Raw genomic sequence first — 23098 nt, forward strand, 5'->3', positions numbered from 1 at the left:
ATGGTCCTTCTTGAGCTCTCCGGTCATCCACCTCCAACTCTCTGAGGGTTAGATGCTGAGTTTGGGGCAGATCACTCTCCTCGGCTGGGGCCTCTCTCTGGAACAGCCTTGCTGCCTCTCTCAAACTTGAGCAGAACCACCTCCAGTTCCGGAATTAACTCAAGACCTTCCTTATTGCTTCTGCTTTCTCTCGTCCTCTCTCCTGCTGATGTACTCGATTGCTCCGCGCACTGGTCACCTAAACACCCTCTGAACTCTGGCCCAGACTCCTTCAATGTCCAGTTACCCTTGCACTGCCTCTCGGTTCCCCAATACTTCAAGGCCTTTGCCTGCAACCCTGCAGCCCCTTCACTCTGCACTTATGAGCCACTTGGTAGCTGCACTTATTGAGTTATCTGCACTTCTCCCTTTCCCTCCGCCCTGGCACTTTTCCCTTTACCCGCACCTGTGTGATCTGTCTGACACAAGTCCTAGTAAGATCGTTGTTTTTTTCTCCCTTTGTTTCCCCCCCTTGTCACACCTAGGAACGCTTCTGTGCAGGCACGTAATAAATGCCATATCATATCCTGTGTGTTCATCCAAAGATATTGGTGACACAAATATTATTACACGCCCAGAACTAGACCTGGAACTAGAGGTGGGAGTCGAGGGAAGGGAAGACGACTTAGACTCAAGGAAAAGAGTGACCAGATCATTGACGCAGAAACAACGCACACAAAGGAAGAAGATTTAGTCCATGACTGATCTCATAGAGAATTGAGTAGTGCAGGTGTAGCTGTATTCCCTTCGCACCAACAGTTAAGAGCGATTGGATTAATACACATGTGGATTTTTACAAATTTGCTAGAAACTTAAAACTTTTAAAAGTTTTTTCATCGCAGGCATTTCAGAATGTTCCAAGAACAGAGGCAAGAGCCAGACAGTGACCTTACATTCGCAGACAGCGATACGCATCTATTGTTGTCTTTACAAGATACTGAGAATATTGAAGATTTGAATATTCTGAATGAAATTAATACAGATCCTAAGCATCTAACAAATAAAGAGAGGAATGATAAACTGAATTTTTCGCCATTTTTCAGAACTGAAAATGCAATTGACATGTTCCAAAAAGCGGTCACCCGAGACATTCATGGGGGTCGGGGTCGAGCCCATCCAGGTTTTTAAGTCAAGTGCTTCATCCTAGTACTCTGAATGCTACTTATAATTTGCTGACCCTGCAGGAGCAGCCTTGGTGGTTTGCGGATGGGAGACTGCAGTGGAAATACCAAGGTTGGTGATTGCTCCACATGGATAGTGTGTACGTTTTAATTTGATCACGACTAGCTAAAGAGACCTACTAGCGGACTGGTTAGAGCCTGGGCAAGAAGCAGGTTTCAGTAAGTTCAAACAAAAATTGTATGATTTTTAAAATTGGCCATAGTATAAAATATATTTTAATGTCTCCCATTCGCAAACCAACTGAAGGTCATTCTGCACGAGGCAGGGTCGGCAAATGATTAGTAACATTCAAGGTGCTAGGATGAAGCACCGATTGTATTCGGCTTCCCAGCCTGAATGGGCTTGACCCTGCAGCCCCATGAAGCTAAGCAGGGTCAGCCTTGGTTGGTTTGTGGATGGGAGACATGAGACATGCACTGGTGTTTTGACAAGGGACGTAAGCTTATAGTGTCGGCTTTAGGGGCGGGTCTTATGATTTACTGCCGTGGGGGCACTTTAATTTAGGGCGATGTATCAACGGATAAGATGGCAGCTTCCAACACAGGAGTTTTGCATGTGTAAAAGTAAGAACTCAACCTAGCAGGAGTTCTTTCTATTTTTCTTTAGTTAGTAAGTGCTTCCATGTTAGGTGAGCAATTGTTGCAATATCTCCACGACAGAAAACCATCTCTCTATACTGTCAAAATCTTAACCAAGCAATCTCAGAAAAGAGTGGGAAAAATGTGGGAGGAGCTACTTAATGGGTTGGTGCCTTGAGGACCATTCAAGGGATAAAAAGGCGGGGACTTCTTCCACAATGCCCATAACAGGAACAGCCTCAGATGAGAACAGTGATGCAGACCCACTGGCTGAACATTGCAGTTTTGAATTTCAGATGTCATGAAACATCATAGAAATACAGCTTCAAGGTTGTAAGTCCTTACCTTTTGAGGTTGAAGTTCTGTGAAATAAACAACAACTCTTGAAGTATATGTTATAATATTTAGGGAATGATTGCATTTGTGCATCAGGTGTTCACCTAACCGAGTTCTTTCTATTTTTCTTTAGTTAGTAAGTGCTTCCATGTTAGTTGAGCAATTGTTGCAATATCTCCACTACAGGAAACCATGTCTCTATACTTTCAAAATCTTCACTAAGCAAGCTCAGAAAAGAGCGGGAAAAATGTGGGAGGAACTACTTAACCCACCTGGTGCCTTCCTGGTTGCCGCTCCTTTTCAGCACTTAGCAAGCCCCGCCCACCTGGTGCCTTCCTGCTTGCCACTCCTTTTCACAACTTAGCAAGCCCTGCCCACCTGGTTCCTTCCTGCTTGCCACTCGTTTTCACCACTTAGCAAGCCCCGCCCACCTGGTGCCTTCCTGCTTGCCGCTCTTTTCCCTACTTAAGGAGCCCTCCAGCCTCTTTTCCTTTGCAGCTGGGGAGCAGCAGTAAGTGGATCTAGGTCACCTGGCCTAAGCCCAGCCCACCTTCTTAGCCCTGCCTCTTCCTTCCTGCTCTTAACTCTTAGATGAAGGGCGTCTCTCGCCCGGGCATCCAAAGTGAAGGGCAGTCAAAGAAAAGGGCTATTGCTGTTTGGACCTGTTCGGACCAGGGGGATCCAGGGTCCAACCCCCTGCTAAGACAGCAGGTAAGCTTGCACCAACATGTGCTTACACCTTCTGTCCCAACAGGCCTTCCCCGCCCTCTGTGGTCCCCCCCAGTGTTTCCTGTGCACCCCTGCCCTTCCTGCACACAGGAGTCTGTCCTGATACATTCTGGTTTCACCATCACCGTCTTGTGGCCAATGCTGGATTATACTTTTATGGACTTCATTGATTCACGGTGCGTCACCCTTTCTCAACTCTCATGCTGGACTTCCTTTGCATCTTGTACTCATGGCCCTGAATCATGCTGTTCTATCTTCATCTTGTATCCTGGCTTGCAACATTATGTGTTACTACTGACTTCTGCAATTGTATTTGCTCTCCTCTCTTGCTTCTCCACTCTTTTTTACTGCTTACTCTCTGTTCTTTCCTCCCCTCGCCTCTCCCTTTTCCCATCTCCTCCCATCCTCCCCTTACTTTCTTCTATGCACTTACTCTATCAGAATTGTCCCAGGACCTACTATGATAGCAACCTCGTCTGGCGCTCCCCTATCCTCTAACTGTTGCCCCCCCTCCCTGCAGCACTATATGAAACGTTGTCAGGCCTAGTACGATAGTCACTTGTTTAGCTCCTCCCCTCTCTTTCTGCACCCCTCTCCCTCACCTTTTGTTTTCCTCCGGCTCTACCAGAAATGTCGTCAGGCCTAGTACGGTAGTCACCTGTCTTTTTCCATTTCCTTCCCACTCTCCCCCTCCCTTCTTTATCTATGTCTTAGCTCTTGCACTATCTGAAATGTCGTCAGGTTGATTACGATAGTTAATTTCACATCCTTACTGTTCATGGCCTGTAAGAATGTTGTTGTATTTTCCCTTGCTCCCTTCCTTGCCTTGAAGCACTTTGAAACACATTGTGTATAGGCGCTATATAAATAAACTATCATATCATATATCATAAGAAAATCAAAGGTAAGACGCATAGGAAAATGTTTTCGTATTGATAGCATTATGCTCAGAAATACATGTGCTACCCATTGGGCCAATAGTTTCTTGGAGAACTTCACTTTTAAGTTGCCTAGTTTTAAACGAAGCTGAGATGGTACTCCGCTATGCTTCTGCAAAGAACATTGGAGGCACTGTTTGGCCATACCCCCTATGCCTTGTGTGTGGGAAGAAAGGAAGTGAAGACACAGCGCAGAGTGCAGCAACGAAATAAGGAGAGCCCATGTCCATTTAGTCATCCATGTTGCCCCAAGGTCCTAGTGGCTAATTTCCCCCTTCCCCCTGCTGCTGCTGTGACATTTGCGCTGTGGTGCTGAACAAAAGGGAAGACAAAAACTCACAGCAGACTTGTCACGCACCACTCTAGGAGGGAAAGGAAGCACTGTGTCTTCAATCCATTCCTGCTAGTGCTCCACTAGTGGAGTTTAGAAGAACTTAAGACCCTTCAGGCAGCTGAGTCTCTTGCACCACATAAGCACCCAAGAAGAGAGGGGACAAAATGAGAGGGGAAAGAAGCGAGACAGAGTGGCAGAGACAGGGAGAGACAGGGAGAGACTGACTGCCAGCCACCGCTAGGGTTAAAAAGACAAAGGCAGAGAGTGTAAGGGAGACAGAATCTGAGCAAGCGGGAGAAGTGTCTGGCAACCGGTAGGGGGACAGAGGATGGAGTAAGCGGGAGAGTGAGAGACATCGGCCCACATGGCCTCTGTGAGCCCCTCAGGGCTGGCTGTGCCACAAACAATAAAGAACTACAGAAAAACTGCATGTAGAATCTGGCCAACCTGAGCAAGCATCACCATCTGGAGCAAGAGCCCATTCCCAGGAAGCTGCCCCAACCAGTTTCCAGTCATCTCCCGGAAAGAACATAGCTGGGGAAATCATTCTTTTTTTTTTCTCCCACTAGACAGCACTTTCTACTCCTATTCTAGAACAAAAGTTCTTTATATATAACCCTATTAACATTTTTCCAATATCCCGCTTACTCGTCATCAAACACCAAACAAAACACCCACACACCTCTACTGCAGCACACCTCTACCTCTGGCACTTCTCCCTCCCCCTTCCCCTGCACTTGCGCGATCAGAATTTCACAAGGCCTAGTAAGATTGTTATTTTTGTCCTCCCTCTGTCCCCCCCTTGCCTTTTCACGCCTTGAAACACTTGTCTATAGGCGCGTTATAAATGCCATGTCATATATCATATCATTATAAAACTATAGCAAACGGCGCACACTCTGCAATACCCAATCAAACCCAACAAACCAGAGAAAACTAGAGCTCTTACAATCCAGCTCAGGCACTCACTCATACACCACCTAACATCTACCAACTACACAAACAAACCCAGCACACAGTGACTGGTTTTTCCAGCTGATGCTAAGCATATCAAAGCTCTCTAGCCCTTTCCCCCTCGATCCCATTAACCAAACCTTCATACCGCTGAGCCCCCCTTCCTTTTCAGATCCGCCAGAGCTCCCGGAGACCATGAAAATGGCAGTGGAGCGGTACAAATCACAATAATGCAACATAACCTATAATTATGGCACTCCTAGAATATGCTGAGATCGATAAGTGGGAATACAATTATCATTGGTCACAATTAGTTTTTTCAGGCGATGTAATGACAGGCCCAGCCCAGCTGGCCTTTCAGACTCAAACCCAGGTGGAAAATATTTGAGAGGCTCTAAGCTTGCTTTGTTTAATTGAACCTTTTCCTGATTGGTTGGCTAAGACATATTGTTTGAGATTTTACACAGGCCTATTGCTGCCTTAGCAAGTGTTAAATTGAGGCCAAGAACCTTCCGCCATTGTTTAGGTGTGAGAATGGGGGTGGATGCCTTACCACTGCTCCGTGGAAAAAAAGATGATCACAATATAGAAACTATACCTTCTAAAGGGGGTTGAGTTCCCATTACGTAATGTGTGTTTTTCTTTATTATTCTAACTGCCATTGTGTTTTTATCATCACATTTGTAGAGGCAAATGTACACGTCAGCTATAGAGCCCACCCCCTCACCTATGTCTTATTGGAAGAACAGCAAGAGAACACTGTGCAGGACACCTGTTATCATCCCAATACCACATCGAAGGTATGAGAGATGGTATGCCCTTGGACAACCGTATCAAATGTATCCTTGAACTGATGCGGTAGAAATGAGCCCGCAGACACAAGTGAACATAGAAAACTATAATTAAAGTCTGACTGGTGTAAAGTGACATCATGAAGGGAAGATTTGTGGACGCACTAAACCTGATGTATAGATATCTACATAATGAAGATGTAAATAGTGACAATAAGAAGCAAGAGATGTAGTAGATGTATATATGCAGAAACGCAGGGTAGATCAGACAATGTAGAAGCTTGCTAAAGTAGGAAATGTAACGCGAGTAAGCAATCGTGTTGAGAAAATGGACGACGGCATCATATAAGAGTAAGTGAGAAGCATTGAGAATGGAAACTACGTTCTGCAGAGCTGACGGGCACTGGAATACAGATTTGTGCATGAACAAAGGATATTTGCTTGGCTCAGAAAGAAGGATACCGTAGCAAGAAGAAACTGCAAGGCATTGAAGTAGTCGTAGAGGATAAGTTACATACACAGGACATATTTCTCTTAGATTAAGTAAAGGAGTGAATAATTGTGAGTATTGTACAATCAAAGATGTAGAAAGCACATGTAAAATGGAACAACCAAGTCTCCAAAGGGCGAGGAGAGTAATAGCACCCAATATAATTGAATCAAATGGCACTAAATAAAAGGAAAAAGGACACAATCATGGTCTCCTCACACGTGGTAGAAGACCAGGCCTATTGATTAATCTCCAGATGAAGATAGCAATGTACCTTCACTCCCTCTAAAGTTCAGAAGAAGAGAACAGTCGGCACGGTCAAATACAGAGAAGCAGCCTTGGTTTAGGGCCTAACTGATGAGAGATGGTAGGCTAATTAGCTAAGGAGGGCAGTTGGTGAACGTTGTTCCCTTGCATCTGGGTTTTGTTGCTTACGTGCTACTAACGAGCCGAATGTCCAAGTTGGAAGAGAGCACCAACCAATCATGCGGGCCTATGTAATGGTGGACTATACATTGTTGCCACAGCCTATCTGCAGTTCTGTTATCAGTATTTTGCCTAGTTAGAGGTTTTCAAGGCGTGCGTAAAGAAAAGGCACAGCCAAGGATGATACTAACTCTTATATAAACTATAGGTATATATGTTCCCTTAATCAAATCTCTCCGCCCGATAGGTTTTCACTGTTTGCCACATAGGATGACGTCATAGTTGGCGTACATCGAGGTGTAAAAACTTTGCGTAATTGAAATTTGTGTGTGAGCTAGGTTTCCCAACTTTATTGAAAATAAAGCTGTATTTTGCCACGTTCTTGGAGTGTGTCCGGTTATTTGGGCCTGAAATAATTTATTTGGTTATCCCATTTGGCACTTGTAATGCTCCTGCTGCTGTGGCTTAAGGGCATGCGAGGTGCAGTGCTGCTGCCCCAGTGCATGCTGACTCTTCAGGACATTACCGAGTAATGTACTCCGAATGCCCATATGGGTATACCTGCTGCACCTGAGTGAGTGCCTTGGGCAAGGCCGTTTAGCAGGTACTGGTTTGTCTTCTTCAATTGGACTGTTTGTAACTACTGCTGTACCACTTTAATTTACAGTGCGCCTGTTTGGACTATTCCAAGAGACATGGGCAGCAAGGGTACTGGCCTAGTTCGCTAATTTTCATCTAGGAATCCTTTTTCAATGATTGTGATTTAAAAAATGACTTTAGCCTTTTAGAGAGCTGTGGGGCTGCATAGCCAGTATGCTATGGTATTTGATTTCATTCTATACGTTTTTGGGAGATTTCTAACTAATCAGAGCATTTCTAAGGTTTGGCAAAACACGATTTGGCTGGATTTAAATCTAGTTTTTAGCTTCACACTGGGTATAGGCATTTGTGGACGTTGCCCGATTCTGTACACTCTTGGGTCCCCCTACCGCTGCAATACACGCAAGAATTTAGTAAACATGGGCATGGTATGAACACTGATGTTCAGGGCAAAATTATGGTTTTTGTGCGGATTGTTGAGTTACTAGAAAAATCTGTGGAAGCAAGTGACTGTTGGCCATAGCCTGCGTGTGGAAATTTCGAGATTTCTTGACCGACTGCTGGTGGTCCTGAATGTCGGGCAGGGCTGGGAAGAGCGCGTTCATGTCAAGCTTTGCTCCACGTGATTTTTCAGAGGCGCAAGTCTGTGCAGAAACCGCAAGTTTCGCTCTTGAGTAGTGTCACCGGCTTCCTCAGGGCGAGTGTCTGACGGCCCATTCCTGTAGGCTAGGGTGTGGCGGGGACCGAAGGGATTCCGAAGTCCTCCCCCACACAGTGCCTTGCCTCCAAGCAATTGCCATGCCAGAGCTCCGTTAGTGGCTGAGTCATAGCTGCTTTCTAAGTCAAAGGCGGAGCTCTTCCGTAAGATTCGTGTGTCAAGAATTGTGCATCTGTGTGCAGTTAGGCTAATTTCTTAAGTAGGTGTTCGTTCGTGTGTGCAGATAGACGATGAAATGGCTGTGTGAAGGATGGAGTTTGTGCTAGCCTCGCAGGTAGCGTCGTATATTTGGGGTCTTTAATTCATAAGTAGACCGCTTGTACAAACATATTTTAAACAGGAATTCAAATATTTTAAACAAATTCATTTTCTATCATGTTTTTGTTTGTTGTCTAAATGAAGGCCACTTTCTGTTATGTCCTGGTCTGGGTCACCCAGACCCTGCTGAACAGGGCTGGGGTACCCAGCGACACACGAGCTGCGGTCACACAGCAGACCAGTTTGCAGGGATCACCCGACATGATATCCAGGCTGGGGGCACCCAGCCAACCATGGGTGGACTGGCCTATAGGGAACTGTGGAGATTACCCGTGGGCCTCTGCACCCTGGGCCTCTTTTGTGTGGCATTTCCTAATGTTCGCATAGGAAAAGCATTGGGCTTGCTGAAAATGTGTCATATGGGGCCCCCTTGACAATTATTTCCAGGGCTTCTTTTAGTTCCCAGTCCACGCCTGCAGCCAACGACTCCAGACTGGGGGCACCCAGTTAGCCCGTGAGCACACAGGCTCCTCGATGGCCTGGGGATACCCAGGCCTGCTAGGCCAGTTGATGCTGGTGTTGCCCAGCAGGGGCACTGGCTTCCGATGGTAGAGTTGCCTGGCAGGGGCTCTACAGACATAGCGAACAGCCATGTGGTTGCCAGGCAGGGGCACTGTCACGTTGGAGGCCCTCTGGCAGTTACGCAGGACTGAAGAGCGGGAAGCCGCTCATTACTTTTTATTGCGGATCGTCACGTGGCCACTGCCACGAGCTTCTGGGAGATACCATGCTCCCAGGAGGGCTGACACATTACACTTTCCTATCCTAGATGTTGCTGCCGCAACCGCGTCGATTGCTTCTGGGTAATCTATTTTCCCCAAACATTTTGCTCGCAATTTAAAGAGTAGCAAGGGACAATGGCTATCTATAGTGTGTGAACACAGGGGTTGGAGGGAGTTCCAAGTGCTCCAGCAGATGAATGGAAGATGGATGTGAAATAAATGGAGTTAGGCAGTGGTGAATAATGAGGCACTTCCACAAGTACCGTTAGATTACATTTTCACTACAGACGTGTCCAAACCTTTTCATTTATTATTACTACAATAAATGTTTTCTACCTTTCAACATATATTTTTTGCACAACCAAACAAAGGAAGTAGTCCTCAAAACTGCAAATTTTCAAACTCTGGACCCCTTTGCTAAAACTTAAAAGGCAGCAACAAACATAATGGGTAACAATATGTTTTTTTTTCTCTACTTAATGAAACGTTTGCCTCCCAGTAAAGAGCATAGTTTGGCGCAAGATGACTCCATGTCACCTGAGCACGTTTTTCCAGTCTTGATTTCCCATGTCCACCCCCACCCCCGGCCATACCCCCCGCAACGCCCCCCCCCCCCCGCCACATCCCTTGTTAGTGCCTTGTGGTGCCTGGAAACACTTGTGTATAGACGCCATAGAAATGTCCAATAAATACAAAATAACTGATCATGGGCTTTCATGTAACTGATCATTACATTCTGGGGGATGAAGGCTTTTTTTTCTCTTTGCATTAACATGCCAGAAAGCAATGATTTTCAAAAGCAGACGCTCCATTGGTGTTCAAATGACAGTCACTCATTTGATCACGGAAGGTACAAACTACTTGCAGGTGTTGTGACTTTTATGATGTCTTTGTGTGACTTGGATGTTGAGACCCAACTTTGTGACTTCGTCCATTAAAGACCATCTTTACACACAGCTACCTTACCTAATGTGGTTATGTGTTTGGGGCCTGAGACCACCCTTTCTCTGGAATGGATTGCCTTGCTGAGGGTCTGTTTTGCCATGGGGGGGGGGTATCCGTTTTGCCCCATGACTGTGTTCTGGGCATCCAGTTTATATTCTGGACTGTGGTGGAGCCAGCTTCAACATCTTGGGGGCAGCGATAATGGCAACTTGAAAAGGGATTCAGAGTGATCACTCAATGCCCTTTTGTGGTGTCCTCTTACATCAACCTTACCTGCGTTTTGTGTGACCCTCGATGCAGGAATACATTCATACTCCCAGATCTAGACTTGACTGCCTAGTCAACTCATGCCAGAAACCCTGACCTATGCCCATGTTCTGCATTGCAGACTCACCTTTTATGCACAGAAAACCTTTGTATGTCTAGGTTCAGCCTTCCATGCCATGTAGCACTTGCATATGCCACGAACTCCACCACAAACAATGGTTCTACCTCACATGCCCATTTTCAGGACCATAGGCACAGGTTTTGCCACAACATATCCGGGTATTTCCTCATATGTCCATAGATCTTGCCATCTTATGCCTAAACCGCTTCCTATGCCCAGTAACGACATCAAAGAGTTGACCTGACGTGCATGGCATCTGCATCAGATGCCAGGATTAGATTAACAATTGGTTCAACTTTCCATGCACTGCTGCAAACTTATGCACATGGACCGTCATGTGCCCCCTTATAGATTTGCCTCCCAGAAATAGCTCCACATGGGTAGTTAAATACACATTAATATGCTATATTCTACATGCTCCCACAAAAATGTCTGTGCAGCATTACACATCACTGTCTACTAGACACAGGCCCGGGTGTGGCATTTCGATTTTCCATCACCCTCACTGAGCCAGCCAGTACAGCACAGACCACAATAATATGCCCTTCCCATGTGTACAGAACTAGTCCAGCACATCTGTGCAGGTCTTCTTCAAAAGAGGCCACGCGCAAATGGCAGCAGTGATGGCCACCTTTCCCCCAAACAGGTGGCAGCAATGCCTGCCTCTCTCACTCCTTAAATGAGCACAGCATAGGGATCTGCAGTGCAAGCTTCTCACACTCAGGGTACCGGTCCAACATAGCAGCATTACAAGTTTCTCCTTCCACAAAAAAGGTTCAGCACCGACTGCAGGAGAGAAAGCTTCACTCCACAGCATGGGTACATCACATGCCGCAGCAATGCAAGCATCTCTTTTGTAATGTAGTTGCAATATCTCTCCCGCCCCACCCCCACTCACAAGTCCAAAACCGGCAGTAGCAGAGCAATGTTTCAACACATGGCCCCCACCTTGTCGGGGTTTGTCCCAACCTGATCTCTACTACTAAAAACCTTGGTTTTAAATTTAACGAGCATCTCTCATTGCTTCCTTAGCTTAATCAAGTTACCTGATCCCCTTATTATTCGTATCTTCTGCATCGGATTTTTCATTTTCATACCTTTTGTGCTCACCTTTCAGTGGCTTCCACTCTGGTTTGGTCTTACTTTGAGTTCTTTTTATCAGGGTCTTCCTGCCACTAGCTTGAGGTGCTTCCAGATCTTGCTGCACCTGGCAGCTTGCTTGGTGGCTGTTCTTCGTCGCACCACTTGGATGACCCCTTCCCTGGACACACTTCACTTGCTTCCCATTAAAGAAAACCTTGACAAATGTTGGGACATTTGGAGCTGCTTTCTTGATGCCTATGTATAAATCTGAACTTTGATCTGGGATAATATATACATGACTTTGAACGCTAAAGTTATGTATGATACCTATAGTTTGTGTGATGGTTTTGTAAAACCCTTGTGTCTGATGTATAGTTTCTTGCAATTGAAATTCTTGGTCCCCGTCTCCTACATTTGCTCTCTTATTTCCTTTCTTCCTTTTCTTTTTCTTTTTTCCCTTTCTTCCATCTTGTTCTATTTTTGATATGTATATGTTTTGAATTGGTTGTGATGAATTGATTACTTTGCTTTGTCTTGGTTGAATATGTGCGAATTTAATGGAATACTGCTATTTTGTTTTTGTTTGTTTTCTGTGAAAATACAAATTTTAAACACCTAAAAAGAAAACCTTTGTCAGTGCTGCGTGCCTTTTTAAAAATGGTTCTATTGTTCTTTCTTCTGAACGTTCCTTGCAGTTCGAGTGCCTTCATTCTTCTTGCTCTTCTCCCTGTCCAGGTTTCACTGGGAGGCAGGGGTTGGCATGCTGTCTCTGTTCTAGCTCCTACTCTCTGGAATTTCCTTCCCTCTGATTGCGCTCCATTCTAGTACCTCTCTCTGAAACTAGAGTCCTGTGCCTTACATTGCTAAACACCTTTATTTTTTTCCTCTCCTCATCTGACAGGGCACTAGCACAGTCACTTTGTGGTGCATGCAAGCTCAAAGTAAATGGAACAGATTGAGAGCTTTGATGCACTCAATTGCCCATCCCACTTTCAATGACCCAAACATACATATTGGCTGTGTCTTTTTCGAGAAAAAGGTAATTCCCTCGCTCATTGCAATATCTGTGGCTGCCTCCTACTGACACTTTACCCCTCATGACGTCATGTGGAAGGCTAGTTTAACATGATTCTGCCACACTTTGGGCACCACCGATTCAGGACCGCCAAAATCTGAGAACAAGACTGATGCCAGATAGGAAGTCGGGGCTTTGACTGGATCGAGAAGGCTATAGGACTAAACCAATATCCCAGCCCTAATCCCTTCCTCTAGTGTCCCCATGTACAGGAGGGTCCAGGGATATATCATCTGGCAGCAGTCTACGCTGTCATCCCCTTCACTTCACCCCTTTCCTCTGCGTCCCCAATATTGTAAAGAACAGGTAACATGTTTGTCTCTCTGCAGATTGGACCCCAGGTTATTGGGTCTTGAAATCCAATGGGTGGTGTGAGATCTTGCAGTGTGCCCCTGCCATCTGAAGCAGTGGTTTTACTCGCTCTGTGCATATTCTGGTTTGTTGTGAGCCAATGTATACTGGTATTTATTGAATTTAGAACAATCACTGTCTTCCACCATGGGTTTTCCTATAAACGAGCATATATAGGATCTTTTTATGAAAAAAACAACCTGCTTTGGTTTAATCACTCCTTCTATCTAAGTCTCCGTCATGTGTGCAATGCGATTTTATTCTGCTTGTAGTGTGGAATTGAACGATGGAAAGTGTGCGTGTGTATCCGTGCACATCCTGTGCAATGCATGCTGCTGTCACTGTGCTTCTAGTGTGGGATATCCACAGCATTCGTATAAATGACTTCCAAGGCGATGAATGGCTTGTGGGTGCCAGTTATGATGTCTCTCCCATGCCTCATGACCTTCCATCATGTTTTGTTTTCAGGTGACTGCTGGCTCCTGGCTGCCATCGCCTCCCTTACCCTGAATGACACCATGTTGCACCGTGTGGTTCCTCATGGGCAGAGCTTCCAGGATAACTACGCTGGCGTCTTCCACTTCCAGGTGAGCGGTCTTCCTAGTTGGGAAGTGGCACCCCATATCTCCCAAGGGGGCGTCTGCCCTGCACTGCTGTTCCCCCTCACCCCCCCCCATCTCCTATAGTATGCTCGGTAGTTGGCTCCCATTAAATGGCGCACCAGTTGACCCCTCTACTTTGTGTGCGTTAATGACGATGTGGCTTTTATGCCCTTTTAAAAAACACATGTATGGTTTATTTTCACACATTCGTTGTTCTTATACCAGCCTCTTTCATCAAAAATGCTTTATGGGCATGTGTGTATATGAGCCAGGTTCCCAATTCTGCTCACGACAGCACTGACACTGCACCCTTTCATCCTGCACTGGAAGAGGGACTCTGAATTTGATTCTGCTGCCAGCCAAACTCGGACTGGCCCATGGAGTGATGGGGCTAGCCCTGAGTGGCCTCTTTGACAGACCAGTGAGAGCCAGTTGTCTGGACCAATACAACCCACTTTAATAAATGTACAGCTCTACTTTTAGCCAATCTTCCTTGCCTAATGTCCTTCAAAGACGCGTCTTCCCTCATCTTTTACTGGAAATGCACCTCCAGGTACTACCCAAACATGTCCTGAAAAATCATTATTTGCAGTTCGTATTGTGGGACACTAATCTTTCGGACCCGGGCAAATTTGTTCTCGGCGTACGCTCCTGCTGCCAGCCTTCTCTATGGACGCGTGGCTCTGGCAGCCTGTCTTTAGATGTTAGACTGAGCATCCCTTTGGCGGAGTCGGCCTGCTCCCCTGAATATCATTTTCCTTTTTTTGATGGGACACAATATTGATTTTATGAAACCGAGGATGGGACTGCGTCACGGGAATGCAGAGAAAATCTTTGGGCAGTAACCGGAAAGGTCGTTGCAGAAAAGCCGAGTAAACAAGTTCACGTGATATCCCGTTACCACAAACGCAAGGACGAGTGGGTAAACCACAGTGAGGAGAAAGATGTGCACGTTGTATCGTGTTTATGCAGCAAGAGGAACACCCTTATCCCACCACCCCTCAAGGTCTGCCGAAGCATGCAGAAGCTTTATTCCCAAATGCATCAATTTACCCGTGAACAAACTGCATGCTTGTAGAGTGGCCAATAGATGGCTGCCTACTTCCCGAGATGCGCCTAGCTCGCTCGTGGGAAACATGACTTGCTGTGCCATGGGAAAGCGGACCAGGAGGTATAGGGACAATCCTGCTCCTTGTGATCATTTATCTCCCTTCAAAATTAGTACCTGGGAATTGCTGGCACTCTTTGCCTTCGTGCATACTCGGTCTCACGGAATCCTGCAACATCCGCAGACAAGCCTGTACTTAATTTTCCTAATTGCAATCGGATCTGTAGTTTGAGTTGTGACCTCACAATGCCTGGTGCCAGAGCCAGCACGCAGTGTGACTAACGGGCATCTTTCGCTGCATAGTTCCAACTATCACCAAAGGAGGTCATATACATGGTGGAGGATCATGCCTGTTATGACCAGGGCACGGTTTGACCTCCAGTTGTATTTCTTGGACCAACTGTAGAAGAGGACTCCCATAACAAAGTTGCTGAGCCTAGCATAAGTCACATGAACCGAAGGGATATATAGAGTAATCTCGTTCAGTCCATTTCTGTATTTAATACAGCAAGTCCCAACCAAGGAGCAGCCCAGTCCCTCTTTGCATCCCTCCCACACCTGAACCCTGGAACGTTGAAGACAAGTCAAAAAAAGCTTTTGACCCTGCATGGGAGCATATAGTACCCGCTGCACCCTGTTTTCCTCTAAATATTGCTTTCGGATCAACATTTATTTACCTTATGGCAAAATGGTCACGCCTCTTTTCTTATTAGAATACAGAGGAGAACACCTGGTGCATTAATCATTTTCAACGCAGCCCATATCAACTAAATGGGACTCCTTATTTAACACCAAATCTGCTTTGAAATCGGGTTAAGGATGACATTTTCTCTTGCGAGTATGGATAGTCCCTGCGCATTCAGGTAGAATCTTTCAGCAATGGCAATTAATCGGCATTTGGTAGAATTGTTCACTGTACATTCTCATCTAAACTGCCCTTATCCATTGTAAAGTAACACAAGAAAATGTGACCTTCTGCATGTGTAGATCAACCTTGCAATCTGTGTCCGAATGTTTGGAATAATTTTTGTTTGAAATCCCTGATGAATTCCCCTGCCTACGTCTGGGGGACCTGCAAGATTGTGGCTAAGGGGCCAGGCTTCACCCGAGCTAGTGAATATTGGGCCTCTGGGTAGTATGGCGAGGCTCACCGGGTCACTCCACCTTAGTCCATGTCATGTGGCAGGGGAAAATCATAATACCTCACCATAGGCCAGCCTTGTGAACCTGAAATGCCTCCACTGCACTGGCCCATCAAAGCAGAGCCCGAAGAGTATTAACCCTGTCCAAACCCCTTTGGACACCTTGCATGAGAATAATAAGACCACCCCGTCCCTATTCGGGCAGCCTAAAGCTCCCCCTAAGGAGAAATAAAGCTCCAGTGGGGAAAATAACCGTTCTCAGTGAAAAGATCTTTTCACTAAAAGGTCGCTTTAGAAAGACCGCTCCGTGACCGCACGTCTTTGACTTGCCACACTCTCTCTGCCTATCTGTTCCAACTACCTCCCCCCTCCTACTTTACTCCGTCCACACCATTACTCCCACTACCGCCTCAAACGCTCTCCAACCTCTCCTACCATACACTCCATCAGTCTCTCTCGCTCCAATTCCCCCTACACTTTTTCTCCACCCTCTGCTTTTCTCTTTCTCTCTTCTCCGCTGCTCTCTCCCTCACTCTCTACCCCCTCTGTCTCTCACCTTTTACGCACCCAACCCCTCACACTACATCACACCCCCTCTTTATAACAAACACTGCACCTACATTCTGCTCCAGATCTGCCACCAACTCTTCAGTACTGTGCTCCCACTGTCGCCCTCCTGGTCTCTTGGCCCACCTAAACACCACATGCAACCCACACTGTGCCCTTCAGTCACTCTCCATACATACTGCTTGTCTCCTGCCTTTAACCTAGACCACCCTGCCATTGGCTCCAGATGAATCCTGACCTGTCTTTTTTCCGGGGGGCTGCATTACACTGGGGGAAAGTTTTAAAAACCACTCTAAGCCCCCACCCCGCCTACTGAATGGTTTTCTTTGCAGTCTCTGAGTTTGTTGTAGGTCTGGAATTTCGTTTTTACTGATGTGATGGTGAATTTGGTGTTGGTTCAGGTAGGATTTTATTGACTCTCCTATTCCCCTGCAGTCTTTTCCCATTCATTTCCTGCTGACCTGTTATCTGGCATAGTTTTGGGGTTGGCAGCTCAGGTGTTTGGTGTCTCATTTCTGTTTGGCAAATAAATTCCCAGTCCATTCACGGTCTGGTCTTCATTCCATTCTCCTGACTTTGATCTGGATTTTCTTTGTTGTTCATTGCTCCCTGGTGTCTTCTGGGCAGTGGCATCCAGAAATAGAAGAGGGAAAACTCACCAGAAAAGATTAATGGGAGGCATTGAGAGGCAGAGGGTGGCACCATTGGTAGCATACATGGTACCTGAGGGAGTAACATGGAGTGGGGGCCCCCAGCTCCTACTCTCTTCTGGTAGGGCTCCCTCCACCTCACCGCCACTCCCTACAAGCTAATGACACTGACCCTGTCACGCTGTGACCTTGAGTTGCTTGCTCTACCTTCTCCAGTGTTTTACATTGTCATGAGTTGGTCATACTTTTTCTGTGTGTTTTTCCAAGCAAGGTTTCTGCCTGCCTCATATTTAATGGATGTGGACAGCATTTTTATGTTCTGGCCAGTAATCAAAGTGGGAAACATATTGGTATTGTTATTTTTCATCATTAATAAAACTTTATTTCGGCGTGGATCATGAAAGTATCAAAATACAAAAATACATTTGATATAATGAGAATAAAAGCAAATCGTTAAATCAGTGTTCTATTTAACACCCGTTGCAACTTTGAAATCTACTACAAGCACAGCTAATACAAATCTGTGATTTAAAGCCCTAGATTTTCATAATAATTGGTAACCTGTGAATACAATCTTAAATACATTTGATACAATAGAAATGAATATCCTAGGTGCTCAATATTTATTGATTGGATTCCCCAATCTGAAAATGGCCCCTTCTCAACCACGCCCTGAAAACGTATTTTGCAATAAAATATATAAAATGTTAGCATCATCACATCTTTTGCAAAATTCCAATGCCGCTACCGCCCTCCGGAAACCTTTCAGTTTAAGGATTGGCAATAATTTAAGGTTGTTGAATCTAGGGTAAAATAGCATGAAATGGAGAACGGACTCGTTCTGTGCACCATAGCACAAATAGTCTGGGCAATTTAAATGACTCCATTTCCTCGCGATGGAGGCTATCGGCAGACTTGAAGTCGAACATTAGTGAACGGGCAAGGCTAGGCGTGATAGCTTCTAAGTAGCCTTCATAGCCAAATGTACCCTTGATCTGCAAATAATGCTGGCCACAAGAAAGCTTTTCACAAGCTACCACCAAAGCCTGTTCATAGTGCATACTACTGGCAGTTTTAAACACTTCATTATACCCAGAATTCATAGTTGAAGGCCGCTCCCAATATTGTTCAAGGACCAAGGTTGCACACCAATATTTGATGTGCCTCAGCCCTGCTGTTGTGCGGCTACCTTCCAGTGCTAGGAAGTTTACCAGTAACCCTTTAAACATATATAGCCTGGGTACTGTCGGGATCCAAATCCATAGAAACAAAGGTTTAATAGCTGCTGAATGCTTGATAGGACAGACGCACATCACATTCCAAGTGTAATTTAGCAATCGGGGCACTGTTTGGTTGTAGCATTGATTTTAAAAAACGTATTCTCAGCTACTCCTGAATTGGACAACCTTTCAGGACCCCAAATCTCTGCACCATATCTTGCTGCTGGTTTGGCTTTAAAGTTGTATAGTTTCAGGGCAGGGGTCCGTGCTCCCTTCCCATGCATTAGATGGAATCTCTCGATACTCCCACTATACTTCGAGTCGTAGTGGCTTTTGCGACTTGGTCATGCCACGTACCATTTCAATAAAGCACATGGCCAAATAGTTATACATGGTTACCTGCTCCAGCCCAACCCCTTCAATTGCTATACGGACTTTCACATGCCCAGCTGTTTTGCTTCTGAAGACCAGAGATTTTGTCTTACTATTGTTGATTTCTAAACCATGATTTTCACAGCTCTTGACAAATACTGACAGTGTGCCTTCTACCCATTGGAGAGGTTGACACTGCTTATCCGCAAAGAAAAGAGCTGAAAAATGTAGATGACCAATCCTGGGAGGGTCCATGCCACTAGCCACCAATACCTCTATCTAGCTGTTATATAGATACAAAAGAGGAGGGGGGGGGCTAGCACACAGCCCCGCCTAACCCCACGTTGGACTTTCAATTTCTCAGTGTTTTCTCCACTCATCCCTATCTAACTCGGGCACTGTTGAAATACAAAGACTGGATGATTGTGAGTAACCTGCAGGGATGTTATAGGATTGCAGAACCTGCCATAAGAGGGACAGAGTCAAATGCTGTCCTTAGGTCAACACTTTTTATATATCTCAGACCGCAGCGTGTACAGCTTTCGCGGTTGGAACGCCAGTTGATTGTTACATATGCCGTTCGGAATGGGACGGGTTCCATCCCCGATATCTCGTGGGAAGGCAGCCAAATTGGAACACATTGACTTCAGATGGTCCCTCTGCTTGCTGGAACATAATGGTTTCTAGGCAAGATGTTTTGTCTTCCATTTATTCACTAATGGAGATAAATTGTCCATTATCTGATTATTTATTTTTTTTTTTTGGATTGGGCTGGAATACGAAGCAATTGCCCTCCACCTCTACATTAGAACAAACAAGGAAAAGATTGGTCTAAATTTACGCAAGGGCGATGTTACAAGGAAGTTGATGAATGCAAACAAGTCTGGATAGTTTTCAGTATAACATATATGTCCGAATGTATACTGATGAACATATGCCCGTTTTGCTCTGTCCTGAAGAAGACGAATATCAGTTTTTTTTATAACTAGATGTATTTATCGTCTCAACTACGATCAATAGGGTATTTTGTGTCATGTTTGATATTTATTTGTCCAAGATGCCCGTAGTTGATACTCAGCACTTTTGATTCTTAGCACTTGCTCTGCACTTTATTAGATCCCTTGGAGGATTACATGTATGCTCCATATGAAAAATAGGATGAACATGGGAAGCTTTTGCCTCAAATGCAACATTATAGTAACAATTATGAAGCCTTTTTGCACATGAAAATGATTTAAAAAAATTGTTACTCTTTTGTGATGATACTTTTACCTGTATAATTGGAATGTTTTTCAGAATCACCAGATGTTTGTATAAACACAACTAATATTTGGTTAATTCTTATGGATTTGCGTGAACTATATTAATAACATTTGAATATGTAATGATCATGACATTTCATGACCTAGTCTACTCTTTTTTTTTTTTTTTTTTTTTTTTTTTTTTTTTACTAGTGGGAGTCTATTGTTTATATATTGTATTTCGTTTTGTTCCGTGAGACATCTTCCCCCCCCCCCCCTTGTTAATTGGTCTATTTGCTTCCCCTATGTCCACGATGAAGGAGACTCCCATCCGTTTGGTATAAACTTAGGTCAGCAGAAATCGCGTACAACTTGCAATGATTTAAACTAGTGTATTTCTTGAGGAGTAAGGCAAATCGTAGGCATTGCTCGACAGTGCCCACTCCCTGTTGGAAACCCGCCTGGAGGGAATTAATTACTCTAGATGAATCCACCCATTCCTGGCGGTGTCCCAGGATGGTCTTGGCATACAGTTTTACTGCCCTCCCAACAATGAGATGGGTCGGTAATTTCCTGGAAGTACCTTTCACCCGTTTTTAAAGATGGGCACGACTGCCTTGCACCAGGTGTACAGAGTCTGTCATGATCACAGAATTAATTACCCTTGACAGCACTGGACCCCACATTTCTGGTTCGTTTTTAAAGAAATCAACAGGTACATAATCGGGGCCAGGCACTTTTCCACTCCCCAAGGCTGCAATAGCTTTTACTACCTCCTCTGTGATCACAATTATTATTTTTAAAAGCGCTCAATCTGCACAAAAGTAATCGTTTTGTGCCTTATGGCGTGCATTACATTGTAAACTGATGTGACTTTCCAAGTTAACAATAACTGCACTGCAATTTGCATCAGTTATTGTACATGCACTGCCCATTGGCCAATTCAAGAAAGCAGAAAAATTCCGGTACTTTCATGCTTAAAAGGGAGGAGTTCAACTTCCTGCATACCTTACATCACCAACTAAGTCTTTTTTATTTAGAACAAACATTTCTTGCTCTATTCTTAGTTTGGCGACGCTAATCCAATTACTTGGGTGCAGAATTTGTCACGTATGAGGTATACATTCCTGCACTACTCTCTTGGAGTAAGAGAGGTTGTTACAGCAAGCTGACATGACATGCTGTTTTCACTTCACCATTTGGAGATCAAAGATCTTTTTTGCCACTGATATATAAAATGGGTACAGAACTCTTCTAAACACTACAATAGCTTTTTAAAAAGTGTAACGATTTGTTCTTTTAACCAGTTGATGGTTCCCATTTTTTTAAAGGATTACTTAAACAAAACAAACATTATTTTATTGTCTGTGTATATATGCGTCCATCACGATGGCGGAAAAAAACAATCTGAGGGACCTCAAAGCGTGAAGGTCCATGGGTACAGTGGATGTCACACTACGGATAGTATTACTGGCACGCCCTGTCGACGTCCCTTTTCAAGTTTCAAAAACAACTGTAATACTCTGCAGCTTCCGCTAGATGTCAGCCTATGCATAGCATGTGAATCTAAGCAGATTCCACAAGCCCCAGAAATACGATTACGGTGAGTAATATATCCCATACGTCCTGTCCCCTTTCCTCCATACTGTATAGGCGTCTCTCACTAGGAACCGGAAACGGAACCTTTTTCACCAGAAAAAACACCAGAAAAAATTGTATTCCCCTTTAAATTTATGCATGTGGGGGCGCGGCCCTGGGAGCATGCTCTCCCCTGACTCCGCCCACTGGTGCCTCTCCCCAGTCCCCTTTTCCGTGTCGACGGGAGCGGACTGATTTCAACAGCGCTCCTGAGTTAGGCCTCAGGCCTTGTAATTCCACGCGCACTTCCCCAGTATATTATTTTCCCTTTTTTGATCCATAGGCAATACTGCAGAGTTCAAGGTACTCTGTCCTCTGGTGCCACGTTCCTCCCCGCCGCATGTCTATGGTGGTGGGATTCAGCACGCACTCTGTCTCAGGTTCATTCGTTGAAGAACCACTTGGCCAGGTGGAGGTAGCTGTTCTCGAGATCACCACCGGCGAACCTCAAGGAGTACGCCCGGAGGAAGACGAGGCCAAAGGTAGGTGCCCTGTTCTCCTCTGAACAACGCAAGGGCGCCTCCTTCCCTGGGAAGCATCAAGCGGGAGGGGCCTTCCAGGTCCGAAGACCAGCAAAGGGACAGCAAGGCTCCAAGAGCTATCTGCCAACTGGCTGAGGGGTTCAAGGACCCTCTAAGCCCCCGCTGAGGGGCTGCATGGCTCAAGTATCGGGGATCTCCCCAAGGGGCTCTGCACTGACACCGGGCTCAATCCCGAGGGAGCGCCTATACACATTGCCAGCACTACCGGTGCCATGGCCGAGGGCACTCAGCCTCCCAGGTGCCTACCTGAGGTGCAGGGAAGGTTGAAGCCTTTGCAAACCAGCACACAGGTGTAGACATGTCCCAGTACAACAGTTGTCACGCAGCTGGCACGTGGCACAGTACAGGATAATATGGCCGCCTGGCCAGACCGCCGCTTCCAGGCCTTACCATTCCAACACGCAGCCATAGGCTTGCACGTCAAGGTGGAATGATCAACACCAGTTACCTGGTCCACCTCATACCCAACTGCATCTGCACAGGGGCAATTCACAGACCGTAGCTGCGCTAGACAAGGTGTGGCCATAGCGGAGCAACAGGTACAGGTCCAAGGTAGGCGCCGCCCCAGCGTGCGAGGACAGGTTGGGCAAAATGTTACTCACCCTCATGAAATCGCCACAAATGGGCACCATACTTGTGTGGGGGAGGGTCATTTAAGACATGCTTCCTCCTGTACTGCCTCAACCTCCTTTGATGGTACCGGTGCAGGCCCAGGTTCCCGCACCACCACAGGCGCACATAGTCAAAGCGTCTCTGCCCGGCGCAGCCCCCACCACTGCCTGTCAGTGCCCCACAGTTGCCCGCAGCACCCCCCAGCACTCCACAAGCAGCACCTGACCTGCAGGGCACAGCGGGGGACACGGACGACGATGAGGACCCGGACACTGCCTGCTCAGCTAGGGCCTTCCATGAGAGGGTGGTAGGTGTCGCAGATTATCTGGGGATCCCACAGCCGCAGGTTGAACAGTCGGAGGCGGGCGTATTGGCAGAGGTGCTAACCATCCGCTCAACCACAAGAA

The 23098-nt window shown here is 45.8% G+C and overlaps 1 protein-coding gene across 1 annotated transcript in view; it reads left to right on the forward strand.

Annotated features, from left to right (window-relative positions):
- CAPN1 (calpain 1) overlaps positions 1-23098 on the forward strand; it is a 597334-nt gene that overhangs the window by 200088 nt on the left and 374148 nt on the right. Inside the window, exon 4 of the mRNA XM_069644966.1 lies at positions 13466-13584. Coding sequence (XP_069501067.1) covers positions 13466-13584 — 119 coding nt within the window. The remainder of the gene's footprint in view (positions 1-13465; positions 13585-23098) is intronic.

The sequence above is a fragment of the Ambystoma mexicanum genome, chromosome 2p (genome assembly GCF_040938575.1).
Source record: "Ambystoma mexicanum isolate Mex_15411 chromosome 2p, UKY_AmexF1_1, whole genome shotgun sequence".
In the NCBI taxonomy this organism is placed as follows: Eukaryota; Metazoa; Chordata; class Amphibia; order Caudata; family Ambystomatidae; genus Ambystoma; species Ambystoma mexicanum.